The sequence below is a fragment of the Pongo pygmaeus genome, chromosome 5 (genome assembly GCF_028885625.2).
Source record: "Pongo pygmaeus isolate AG05252 chromosome 5, NHGRI_mPonPyg2-v2.0_pri, whole genome shotgun sequence".
In the NCBI taxonomy this organism is placed as follows: Eukaryota; Metazoa; Chordata; class Mammalia; order Primates; family Hominidae; genus Pongo; species Pongo pygmaeus.
In genome coordinates, this window is record NC_072378.2 from 26,722,360 (window position 1) to 26,736,032 (window position 13,673).

General features: G+C 42.5%; 1 protein-coding gene and 1 non-coding gene across 2 annotated transcripts; both read left to right on the plus strand.

Moving 5' to 3' along the window:
* Nucleotides 1-4,794: 4,794 nt before the first annotated feature.
* On the plus strand, nt 4,795-10,527 carry ABT1 (activator of basal transcription 1). Its single transcript, XM_054490594.2, has 3 exons — nt 4,795-7,373; nt 8,064-8,260; nt 8,415-10,527. The coding sequence occupies exons 1-3, from the start codon at nt 7,133-7,135 to the stop codon at nt 8,793-8,795; spliced, it is 819 nt and encodes a 272-aa protein (XP_054346569.1). The 5' UTR covers nt 4,795-7,132; the 3' UTR covers nt 8,796-10,527.
* On the plus strand, nt 5,030-5,119 carry TRNAY-GUA (transfer RNA tyrosine (anticodon GUA)). The gene is given in 2 exon segments: nt 5,030-5,066; nt 5,084-5,119. It is a non-coding gene; the product is annotated as a tRNA-Tyr (tRNA).
* Nucleotides 10,528-13,673: the final 3,146 nt, after the last annotated feature.

Consider the following 13,673-nt stretch of genomic DNA (forward strand, 5'->3'; position numbering starts at 1 on the left):
CACCTTTTTTTTTTTTTTTAACTTTAGCCATTCTCTTAGGTGTGTAAAGTATCTCATTGTGGCTTTAATTTGCATCTGCCTAATGAATAGTGATGTTACATATCTTATCATGCTTATTGGCCATCAGTACAGCTCCTTTTGTAAAATATCTGTCCAAATCATTTGTCCATTTAAAAAAATGTATTGTCTGGTCTTATTATTGAGTTGCAAGAGTATGTTATATGTTCTGGTTATAAGTCCTTCATCAGGGAAGTGTTTTCCAAGTATCTTTTTCTAAACTGTGACTTGACTTTTTTTTTTTCTGGTAGAGAGGGGATTTCGCTGTTTTATCCAGGCTGATCTTGAACTCCTGGACTCAAGCAATCTGCCGGCCTCAGCCTTCCAAAGTGCTGGGATTACAGGCTTGAGCTACCACGCCTGGCCTGACTTGTCTTTTCTTAACAGTATCTTTTGAGGAGCAGATTTTTTGTTAAACTTTAATGAAATTCAACTTATTTTTTCCTTTATGGTTTATGCTTTTGTGTCCCATTTAAAATCTTTTTGCTTAACCTAGTCACAAAGAGTTTCTTCTACGTTTTCTTCTAGAGGTTTTGTTGTTCTAGTCCTTGCATTTAAGTCTTTGATTCATTTTGAATTAATGTTTGTAAATTGTGTGATATAAGGATCTAAGTTCATTTATTAGCACATGGATATTCAGGTTTTCTAGCATCATTTTGCAAAGATTATCTTTTTCCTGTAGAATTACCTTGGCACCTCTGTCAAAAATCAATTAATCATAATCATGTAAGGTTATCTCTAGACTCTATGCAGCTTTGTTGTAAGTCTTGAAATCAGGTAGTGTTCTTCCAACTTTGTTCTTCAAAATTGTTTTGGATATTTTCCATCTTTTGACTGTCTGTATACATTTTATACATTTTATATTCGGCTTGCCAATTTCTAAAAAAAATCATTGAGATTTTGATTGTTATGGCATTAAATGTATCAATCAGTTTGAAAGATGTGGAATTGATATCTGAAAATTGTTTAAATTTTCTGTTCTGGAAACAATGCATTGCTTTCATTGCATCTTGGTAAATTTATTTCTAAATGTTTCATATTTTTTATACTATTTCAAATGGTATTTTGTATTTCAACTTCTAACTATTTATTGTTAACAAATACAATCTATTAATAAATAGAATTACAATTTATTATATTTGTGTCCTGCAGTTTTGGTAAGCTTACTCATTAGTTGTAGTAGCTTTGTAGAAATTTCCTCAGTATTTTCTCATAGACAATAATGTTACATGCAAATAAAGACAGTCTCACTTTTTCCTTTTAATCTGAATTTTTTTCTTTCTCTTGTGTTATTGCACTGGCTAGAATCTCTAGGATAATGCTGAATAGAAGTTGTGAGAGTGGACATCCTTGCTCTGGACCTGATGTTAGGGCCAAAACATTCAGTTTTTCATCACTAAATATATTAGCTGTTGAATTCTTAAATATGTCTTTTATACTTTGCAGAAATTCTAACAAATGTATCTGAATTTTGTCAATTGCTTTTTTCTACACCTATTGGAATAATCATATGGCTTTTCCTTTTTAGTCTGATAATAAAGTGATTACACTGATTACATTGATTTTAAAATTAAATTCTAAGCTACACTTTACTTTTCTTCTACTTTAATTCTTTGAAAGTTACTCTTCCCATTTTTTAGATTAAGGTACAATTCACATACAGTAATGTCATCATTTTTAATGTACATTCTCCTTAGTGTAGCAAATTTTGTCAAACATAGACAGTCATGTTATCACCATTACAATCAAGATATGGAATAATAATATCACCCTACCCCCAAATTTCTGCATGTTTCTTCTTCTTCTTCTTTTCCTCCTCCTTCTTCTTCTTCTTTTTTTTTTTTTTTTTTTTTTTTTTTAATAGACAGGGTCATGCTCTGTTGCCCAGGCTGGAGTGCAGTTCTTCCATCATAGCTTACTGCAGGCTGGAACTCCTGGGCTCAAGCCATTACAGGCATGACACCAGGCCTAGCCTCCCAGGAGGAAAGAAGAAAGAAGTTGTTTCTTCTTCTTTCTTCCTTCTTTCTTTCTCCTCCTCTTCCTCCTCCTCCTCCTCTCCTTCTCCTTCTTCTTCCTCTTCTTCTTTTTCTATTTTGTTCTTACTGAATCACTATGTTTCTCTTATACTTAATTTCTCCCCTATCTTCTACCCCAGCAGCAACTAAGGATATTTTCTGTCCCTATAGTTTTGCCCTTGCAAGAATTTCATAGGAATAATATAGTATGTAGCCTTTTGTATCTGGCTTTTTAAATTCAGCATAATGCAGATGAGTTTCATCCCTGTTGTTACGTTTACCAATAGTTTGTTCCTTTTTATTCCATAGGAATATTATAGTGGTCTGTAGGCATCAAGAGAAGTTAAAACCATCTAGGTAGGACTCAATTCACAAGTTGAAAAGGTGCTAAAACAATAGAGAAGCTACAGGGTGAGATTGTAATCAAGTGATGATGATACATTTCCAAGAATTATTTCAGATAGTTAGATTTAGCCATAAACCCATTTTGAACTTGTGTCTGCAACAAGAGGGAATAAATAGAATGGTCGTTCTGACACCAGATTCTGTAGGAAGAGGAAGAAGAAGTCTTCCCACAAAGTGATACAGAAATCTAGTGCGGAAAGGTACTAATTACTTGTTCTTGTATTCCCAGGAGGCAAATCTTGGGGATTATCAGGGGAAAGAGCATTTCAGACAAATGAAATTCCAACTTTAACAGCCCTGAGGTGGGATTCTTATGCTAAGATTAGTTTATAGGTAAAGAAAATAATTGATGAGATTAGCTATTGGAGTTCTTCCTGATCAAAATAAACCCTATAGTACCGTGTCACTGAGAGTCAGGAGGCTCTGGGAGCTCCTGAGCATAGCAGTAACTGATGAGAAACATACTGGGCATTTTTTTTCTGTACGTTTGCTGCCCCCTGTGAAAATTAGTGAAGCTTTTATTCGAGAAAGCATGTGAACTGAGATCCTGGGGTTTGGTGGTGAAATGGCAGGGTTGGTCAACTGCTTTCACATCTGGTGTCCAAGGCTCAGTTAGTACACTTCATATGGGCAGAGAACATCTCATAAGAATCTGCTCATTTCTCTTCTCTGGCTTCCCGTATTTTCCCCGACTAGGTTACATTATTGGAAAGGAATTTACCAGCATATATTCTTAGTTTCTCATGGCAATGAATTGAATAACTGAATTAAATATTAGTTATGTTGCTGCAGATATTTCTCATGGGAAACGCTGGAGAGGATCTTTTGAAAAAAACCGTATTTTTGTCAAGATTACAATTATGGAGAACTTTAACTGTAATAAGTGATGATCTTTTATAAATAAATTCACCAACACTCCTTTCCATAAATTTCACAATTTGTAATTTCCATATACTTTTAATAATTTTATAAAAAAGAAAAGTCTCTCCAGATGCCTTCCCGTTTTTCCCATTGGTGTTCATTTCTGTTTTAGGCACCAGGAAGCTGAATACCATGATAGGTATTTATTAGCAAAGCATGACAGCATACCTTTGTGAAAACTGTCAGAATCAAAATGGAGTCACTATTGTTAAAACACACAAACACACAAAACAAACTAAAAACGCTAATTAATAGAGCTGGAAAAGGCCATGCTTGATAACAAAAACTATCACAAAAGACTGCAAAAACCACAACCTTGCACAGGCCATCACAATCTTACACAAAAAATACTTCTACAAGGACATCTGCCCCACAACTACCTGTCCAACCTCGGACTAGCTTCCTCTTTGCTATCCATTTTTGTAGCAGACGATAATTACTTCAACACAGTTATATAATCCTTCTCATTTTTTCCCTTAAAAATCTTTGTTGCTGAGCTCGGTGGCTCACGCCTGTAATCCCAGCACTTTATATTCTGTATCATGAGGTCAGGCGGGCCGATCTCTGAGGTCAGGAATTCGAGACCAGCCTGGCCAACATGGTGAAACCCCGTCTCTACTAAAAATACAAAAATTAGCCTGGCGTGGTGGCGGGCATCTGTAATTCCAGCTACTCGGGAGGCTGAGGCAGGAGAATTGCTTGAATCCGGAAGGCGGATGTTGCAGTGAGCCGAGATGGCGCCATTGCACTCCAGACTGGGCGACAGAGCCAGACTCCAACTCAAAAACAAACAAACAAACACCTTTGTCTTCCTTTACCTCCCTGAATATACATAGTTTCCTATGGCACTCGTATTTTCATTGCAATGCTCTATTCCCAAATAAACATCATTTTCTTTCAGAAAGCTTCTCTTTGTTATTTAGGTTGACACCTGTAAATAGAATGTTATATTTCTTTTTTAAATTGTAGGGGGAGAGAGAAGTGTTGTGTTTCATTTATTTGTCCCATTACAATTGTGCAATATCATATGAGCCGCTCAATTCCTAAACATATGTACACACACAACGCACTTCTGTTTTGTGTCTCGAACACAAATTACAAATTATACAAATTGTGTAATTTTCCTTGCCCTTCAGAAAGGAGAATCTCAATGTTTTCAAAATGAACTGGGCAGTAACTTTGCTTCAAGGCGGTAGGTCCCCCCCTCTTCAACCCAGTTGTCTAAGATAACTTTGTCTTTATTATTCACTTCCTATAAAGAGAGGAGGTGCTAAGCGGACAGGACAGCTGGACAACACGCGCAATAAGGGCAATGGTCCTATCTATTCTAGGGGAGCAGGACATGGAATATTGGTGTGGTTTTGTTTATTTTTTATTTTTTATTTTTTTTGGACCTATGTGAAACATTTTTACAGTAAAACTCACAAATTTTAAATGTTCAAGGGAATTGTTCATATACGTGTATAGTTAGTATCCCTACTCAGATGAGAACATTTTAGAACATTTTGGAACATTTCTAATATCCTCGAAAATTTCCTCACGTTTCCCTATATTTTCAAAATGAACAAGAATACAGGATAGTCAAAAGCAATAGGTAAATCATAAAGAATCCGAAAGAAGCGTAGTAGTATCCTCCGATAGCTCAGCTGGTAGAGCGGAGGACTGTAGGGTGTTTGAAGATGGTCATCCTTAGGTCGCTGGTTCGAATCCGGCTCGGAGGAGTTCCATTTTTAAAAGGGTCTCTTCTGGGCCTGAAATAAGGAAACTTGGAGAACGCAATGTACAGCTTGCTTATTCGTGAATTTGTAAGACGCTCAGAGAAGGAAAATAATCCACCTTGAAAATTGCTAGCAAGGGTTTCTTCACGGACAGTCGAGTGGGACTCGATTTTCACCAAGTTGAGAAGGGATCATGAGGAATGTGGGGAACGGGAAGAACACGCTGCCCCAAGGCTTCATATTTTTTTTTTGGCTGTTCCACGGTCCTTTAGCACCCCCTGTTATATTGATACTTGGTGTGAATAAACATTTTATTAATGATAATTTCAAATATATACAAAGTAGAGAAAATAGCATGAAGAACTACCATTAGCCACCACACTGGCACAACTGACCGACACTCTTGCATCCATCATGCCCCTCCCCTAGCTCCCGATCTTTTAAAGCCACCCCAACACGTGTTCTCATTTCATTAACTGTACTGTGTTTTGAAGATGTCAGTGTTTATAATTAAATAGCAATAGACGGAGTTTATCGCTCTCATCGTACCCCGCTCCTCTTCAAAAAAGGAGCAGTGGACACTTGACAGAAAGTTCTCTTCAATAAAGTTAATGAAACAGGCGTGTTTGAATTCGAGAAGTCTATTATTAGACTTTTAGACACTCCATGAAAGAGTGCAGGGCCCTGTTACTTTAGAAATTATACTCGGGGACTGGCAAAAACAGTCATCTTCTGATTTTAATAGTGGACACATTTACTCCCTGCTTACATTCTCTGGGCTACTCTGCGCTCTTGGAGCGAGATGGGAAATTTTGTCAGGCCGCAGCAAGGGCGGATTTATGTTGATAGTCGTCAAACTCGCCCCGGGCTGCTTCCAGAAAGCTAACCGGATTATTTTTACGCGGTTCCCAGCACTGTCCTTTGCAGTCAGTTTGTCGCTGGCGCGGATGGGAAGAACTGAAACGCCTCAAGGGTGGGGACGGCGCCCCCTGCTGGTCGCGCCCTCGGGCGACGATAAGAGACTGAGGACCCGAGCCCGCGCGGGGAAAACTGCCCTGAGCTTGGCTTAGGGATGGTCCGCAGGCCTCCTGGTAGTAGCAGGACCGCCGTGGCCCGGTCCGTTCTGCGGTTGCGTAGGTCATAGAAGGAAAAGTGGTTTGTGATCTAATGGGGAATCTGAGGACAGACCCAGGGAGAGCAGAAATAAGCGCGCCGCCAGGGGGTCGCCAGAATTGGAGGCTTGTGCGCCTCTAACAAGTATTTGCAACATAAGTATGCATATGGATAATATATCAATACACACGTGTAATAGATGCCAAACAAATTATTCAAATAATTGTCACACATTTAAATTTTCAGACATTCACAAAATCAAATGTAAAATATTAAACTGAAAGTTCACAACTTAAATTTTCAAAAATTAAATCTAATTTCCAAAATTAAACTTTTCAAAATTAAATTTTAAAATATTCAAAATTCCGAGGTAAATTTCCAGAAATAGTTAAAACTTCAAAACTCAAAATTTTTAAATGAAATTTATAAACTTTAAAAGGTTAGTCATTCCTCAGCTGGAATCGCACCCGGGGCCCTTGAATAAAATGCTATTTTGATCGCTAGAACACATAGAAACTTCTCTAAAATTGTTCCGCAAAATTCCCTAAAAAGCCGGCATCAACCCGCCTTTTAGCGTCTCGACAAGGCGTTCTATAGGGTAGGTTATATTTGGGGATCTGCCTTTTCTGGTTCTGCCTGTCCTGAGTTGGAGATCTGACCGGGAATCTGAGCCTAACCCAAGTTTCCCATCCCGCTTCCGCGCTCTGAATCAGGCTTCCGACCTGACACACCACTTCCTCCCTCTCCCCTCGGCCTTCCCCTGGACCCGACCATATTGCCCAATCATTTCCTTTCATTTGTCATCACCGCCTTGGACCCGCCCCCTCGTCTCAGGCCGTCGCACGCGTTTTGCGTCAGTTGGCAAGGCACTTTACGGCCGTCGTGCTGCTCGTGTCAGTCAACATGGAGGCAGAGGAATCGGAGAAGGCCGCAACGGAGCAAGAGCCGCTGAAAGGGACAGAACAGACACTAGACGCGGAGGAGGAGCAGGAGGAATCCGAAGACGCGGCCTGTGGTAGCAAGAAGCGGGTAGTGCCAGGTATTGTGTACCTGGGCCATATCCCGCCGCGCTTCCGGCCCCTGCACGTCCGCAACCTTCTCAGCGCCTATGGCGAGGTCGGACGCGTCTTCTTTCAGGCTGAGGGTAAGTATGCAGGCCCTGACGGTGACAGGAGGAGGTTGTCGCTCGCTGGCGGGGTGTAAGCATGCATGTCCTGTTGCTTCGCTGCGCGAGGCTGAGGCACGAGTTGCTAGATTTTGGGGGTGGGGAGTGCGTTGCTTGGCTCCTGGCTGGTGAATCAGTCTGTGAGGATGCTGGGGTGGGTGGGCGGAGGGGATATGGGGAGAGTGGGTAGCGCAGTGTGTCTGGTGGTTCTTTAGTTCTCCGATTGTTACTATTTGTGTTCTTATCCCGGCTCTGCTCACCTCTCTTTCCAGACTTGTTTACTGGTTTGTTACATGAATACAACCTGAGTAAAAGTCTCGTCAGCTTTTCTACAAAACTGAACATAACCCTTTAGCATTGCTGCCTAGGTCAAGAAACTATTTGATCAACCGCCCCTCTTCTTTCCACCCTCAATTTTACATTGAGGCTGAGGACTTGTCCCGGTTTTAAGTAGCGTTCGGGGCTGGCCAGATTAAGGAGTGGAGAATTAAGGAAAGAATTGAGTTAGCTAGAGGAAAGGGTGCGATTTACAGTTTTCTTCCTCCTGGGCAAAAACTCTTCGGGTGGGACTCCCACTGGCAGATGTGAAGAACGTTGCGGGCAGTGGGAGTTGCTTTTGAGTGAGTGCTGCATAGGCGTCCTGGACGGGTCTTTGTCTTTGGCGCGCAGACCGGTTCGTGAGACGCAAGAAGAAGGCGGCAGCAGCTGCCGGAGGAAAAAAGCGGTCCTACAGCAAGGACTACACCGAGGGATGGGTGGAGTTCCGTGACAAGCGCATAGCCAAGCGCGTGGCGGCCAGTCTACACAACACGCCTATGGGTGCCCGCAGGCGCAGCCCCTTCCGTTATGATCTTTGGAACCTCAAGGTGAGGAGATAGATTTTTCTGCCACACCTCTCACCCTCTCTTCTTCCCAACTCTGGCCCAAGTATCCCCATGGCCTCTCATTGGCCTTGTCCCCCTGTCTCATCTTTCTCCCTAATCTGCACTATCCTGATCTTTTTTTCTTTTCTGCCCACAGTACTTGCACCGTTTCACCTGGTCCCACCTCAGCGAGCACCTTGCCTTTGAGCGCCAGGTGCGCAGGCAGCGCTTGAGAGCGGAGGTTGCTCAGGCCAAGCGTGAGACCGACTTCTATCTTCAAAGTGTGGAACGGGGACAACGCTTTCTTGCGGCCGATGGGGACCCTGCTCGCCCGGATGGCTCCTGGACATTTGCCCAGCGTCCTACTGAGCAGGAACTGAGGGCCCGGAAAGCGGCACGGCCAGGGGGGCGTGAACGGGCTCGCCTGGTGACTGCCCAGGACAAGGCACGCTCCAACAAAGGGCTCCTGGCCAGGATCTTTGGAGCCCCGCCACCCTCAGAGAGCATGGAGGGACCTTCCCTTGTCAGGGACTCCTGAGGGCCTGGGTGGCCCCTTCCATTTCCTGGCCCTGCAGTGCTTCCTGTCTACCTCATACTAGAATGATCGTGACTACCCAGGCAGACATTTTACTGTGTTTCTCAGACCAAGTGTCTACTGATGGCCCAAACGTGGAGTCTTGTGGGCTTCCACTATCCCCACTCCGAACTCCTGTATGTGCCTGGCTGAGTCACCTAATTCATACTGTCATACTAGTATGATTATGACTATTGCATATGCTTGTTTTGTTTGACTCTTGGCTGCCTACGTCTGTAGGGTCCCCTAAAAATCCCACTTCCTGCCCCCAGAAAGGGCCTTTATTTCCAACTAGGGGGATAATGCCTAGTCCAGGCAATCTTTCTCTGTTTAGCAGTCACAGGTGAGAGTGGTATTAGCATCTTTTTTATGTAGAAAAAATTGACAGTTATGGGGTGGACTGGGTTGGGAAGAAATACATTTCTTCCTGATGTATTTATAGAAAATAAAAATATTTTTATATGCCTTTTTATTTTTGTTGGTGGGGGGGTCATTGGACAAGTTCCAACTTTCTTTTTTTTTTTTTTTTTTTCTTTTTTTTGAGACGGAGTCTCGCTGTTGCCCAGGCTGGAGTGCGGTGGCGCGATCTCGGCTCACTGCAGGCTCCGCCCCCCGGGGTTCACGCCATTCTCCTGCCTCAGCCTCCCGAGTAGCTGGGACTACAGGCGCCCGCCACCTCGCCCGGCTAATTTTTTGTATTTTTAGTAGAGACGGGGTTTCACCGTGTTAGCCAGGATGGTCTCGATCTCCTGACCTCGTGATCCGCCCGCCTCGGCCTCCCAAAGTGCTGGGATTACAGGCGTGAGCCACCGCGCCCGGCAAGTTCCAACTTTCATCTTGTGTTCCCTTCACCTTCATATCCTGATCTTAGAGCCCCCCTCCCACTGCCACCCACCTTACTGTTTAACCTGGATTTTTTTTTTCTATTTAATTTTTGTCTAATATCTTAGCCCAGTTTATCAATCAGTTATCTTAAGTCAGCATTTTCTAAGCCATTGTTTGAGGAAACAGTGACAATAGGTAATAACACATCTTAGTATTAAGAGTTTTACAGGCCACTATTATAAGATAGGCATCGTGGTAGATGCATATAAAGGGTGGAATGGGAGCCATGGCAGGTCATAGAGTCCTCTCAATGGGAACCTGATTGATGATCACAGTCTTCAGTGGTAAGTCAGTCCTCACTAAGTTTTCCAAATCATTCTTACAAAGTAAACTGGGAGAATAATAAGTCTGAAAGAGTCTGGAGTGCTCCCACAATTGCAAAGAATGCTTCCTGGGTGGAGTGTCGAGTTGGAACCATTGTAAAGGTGGGCAAAGCCTAGTAGAGAACCAGTGCACCTGAGGTGCACTTATATATGGTGTGGCTGAGACAAAGCAGCCCTGTAGGCTTCAAAGAATCAGTGTAAGCCACTAAAAGGAACTGGAAACCTAGGTGTCACAATAAACAGTCTACACAGTCTCACGTAGACCAAAATTCTGATCATTTTCCAGGCTGTTGCAGGAAGTGGTAGAGTATTATTATAATTTGTATTTTGCTTGTGCTGTTTGTTTTTGTTTTTCATCTGTCAATGTGATGATCTGTGTTTTGTGGGGTAGAGTGGATTTGTCTACTTTGGCTGTAAAATACCCTAACCACATTATCATCTTGATAGGTGCACTTTACTGGGGAGAATAAAAAGGACCATACGATAAAGCTGGTATAACATTTCTCACAACCTACATACCTCTTATATTTGGCACACAAACTACATTTCCATTTAGAAACTTTCGTCTTGTTTCTGTGTTTATTTCTTGTGGGTTTGTTTCATGTGAATTATTTCCTCAGGTCATTGATGTCTTAAAGTGAAACAGAAAAATCCAGAATCAGAATTTGACAGGCTGGCATATTCATTTATTCAGAATTCCAAGTGCCCATTGCTACTTCTGCTAGATAAAGAGATACCAAGGTGAAGAAGCAACTTTCCCTCTAGTTGCTAACAGCTTAGAAAATACAGTAGACCTACTGGGGTTTTATTTAAGACTTTCTTGAATGAAGAAAGAAATTGCATTCCTAGGGTGGACAGCATTAGATAACAGTATGTTCAAGGGCTGGTATTTCAGGGTCCATCTCCAAAACAGTTCTGTACAAAGAGCTCACACCTGCGGCCAGGCAAGCTGAGTAAGTCACAGGTGGAGTGAGGAATGAGAATAAGTGGGTGGAAGAAAATATCCTAGGAACTTTCATCTTGACTTTAAGCCCATTGAGGGTAGGAAAATAATTTTTTACATCCACAGTTTTGTTTCTATTTAAACAGCACTTGTTTTTTTATATGAAGTAACTCATTCAATCCACAACTATATAATATTGTTATCCCCCCATTAAAACTGAGCTCAGAGATATGACTCAATTTGCCTCTTAATATTTTATCCTTTGTTCACCTTTTCCCCAGCTTTTCCCAGCGTGTATATGGTGAATGCTTATTACATGAAACTCATGAGAAATGCACACGTTATAGACTAGAGAATGAAGTGTACCTGCCAATATGAGTGGATTTATTTTATCTAGCACCAAGAGTAGCAAACTGAGTAATAATTCTCAGTCATGATCCTGTGGTTGCAGTGTATACTCAGATTCAACTTTGTTTCACTCCTGACTGAGAAGCTGGGACTCTGCATTTGATGGCAATGGAGTGGGCTGATTTCTTTCCAAATAAGTTGAGGTGAGACTCCTGGTAGAGTAAGAGGGCTTAAATAGGGTATGTCTGGGTGCCTAAAAACTTTCTTTCTTTTTTTTTTTTCAGAGACAGGGTCTCTCTATGTTGCTCAGGCTGGCCTTGAGCTCCTGGGCTCAAGTGATCCTCCCGCCTCAGCCTCCCAAAGTACTGGGATTACAGGCATGAGCCACCACGCCCTGCCCTAAAAATGTTCAAAAGTCGTATTTACGGCTACTCAATTCCTTTTTTTGTGATTCCTCACAAAACCTTTCTCCCTGCAATTTATCTTGTTATATTACAGTAGAATTATGAGGGGAAAATCCTTTGGTGGAAGTCTAGGGACATGCTCAGTTCCCCAGGAGGCTTAATGTGAATTTTAGTGAATTGCTTAAGATCCAATATTAGATCTGCTGGTCCCTGCCTACCCCCCTTTTATTTTTTGAGACAGAGTCTCACTTTGTCACCCAGGCTGGAATGTAGTGGCATGATCCTGTCTCACTGCAGCCTCCATCTTCTGGGCTGAAGCGATCCTCCCACCTCAGTTTCCTGAGTAGCTGGGACCACAGGCATGCACCATCACGCCCAGCTAATTTTTAAAATATTTTTCGTAGAGACGAGGTCTCACTGTGTTGCCCAGGCTGCTCTCGAACTCCTGTTCTCAAGCGATCCACCCACCTTGGCCTCCCAAAGGGCTGAGATTACAGCCACGGTGCTCAGCTCCCATCTTGAAATCAATACCTGACAGAAAAAGAAAATGAAAATTGGCCAGGTGTGGTGGCTCACGCCTGTAATCCCAACACTTTGGGAGGCCAAGCCTGGTGGATCACTTGAGGTCAGGAGTTCGAGACCAGCCTGGGCAACATGGTGAAACCCTGTCTCTACTAAAAATACAAAAATTAGCCGGGTGTAATGGCGGGCGCCTGTAATCCCAGCTACGCAGGAGGCTGAGGCAGGAGAATCGCTGCTTGAACCCGGGAGGCAGAGGTTGCAGTGAGCCGAGATTGAAAATGAAAAATTTTCAATCTTCTGTTACCAGGGCCCTTGAAACCACACTGTTTTCGCACCCCTTGTTAACTGGAGACACGAAGGCGGGCGGAGGGGAGAGGCCATCGGAAACCTGGCAATGTCTTTTGCAGCTGCATGGTGTGTGCCCAGCCACCTTCAGCAGTTATTGTAGTGGCCAGTCTGTGGCTGACCTGGGCTGTAAGGGTTAGCGCACTCCAGTGAGTTCCCCCAGCACATTGGCTGCAAATGAATTCAGAGAACTTTTTTGTTTTTCACCTTTGCCTCCAATTCCATTGTGTCAATTATCATTGATTATTTAATCAGGACTTTATGGATGGACGTGTAGCTTCTTCTAATCTTTTTTTCTTTTAAGTGTTTAAAAGAATAATGCTGACATGAGTCAATTTTAGTTGTACAAATATAGCTATTGTGTAAAAATTGTCAGAAGCGGAATTGCGGAGTCTAAGAAAGACCATCTTTGGTATTCATTTTGTTAGCAAGAAAAAAATTGAGAGTCTGATAATTTAGGAAAATACCAGTCACAGGAAAATACCAGTCACAGGAATACAGGTGGAAACCTAGCTAGAGGTCTCCACCCCTTTCATTCGTGGTCTATTGTGACGTCCAAAGCCTGACCCAAGGAACTGATTCAGGTAGAAGCGACGCCAGCTCAGTGTACAGGGCAAGCTCTGCAAGACCTTGGCTGAGTGACTTCTGCTGCTTTTTGCTGTGGGGACTCTACTGGATGGACCAGCACATGACAGAGATGGAGTTTGGAAACAAAACAAGTGGTTCAGAAAGATGGGATTGCTTTCATATCTACTGCCATTTAGAAGGAGCTTGGTAAATTTAATCAAAAAACAAGGAAACGAAGACACCCAAGGAACACCAGGGGAAGAATAATGGTTGGATTTTAATTTAATTTGCCAGACACAATCCCTGAAGTAAGAAAATACCATTTCTCACGAAATTCCGGCACCCGAGGCTCAAACCGCCAACCCTACGGTTAACAGCCGAACACGCTAACCAATTGTGCCACAGAAATGAATGTGGTGAAAGATCTCCATTCCAACAAGGTTATTTTACTTTTTTTCAGTCTAAACAATACATTAGAAAGGAGGCTGCTTCTCCGTGTATTGGA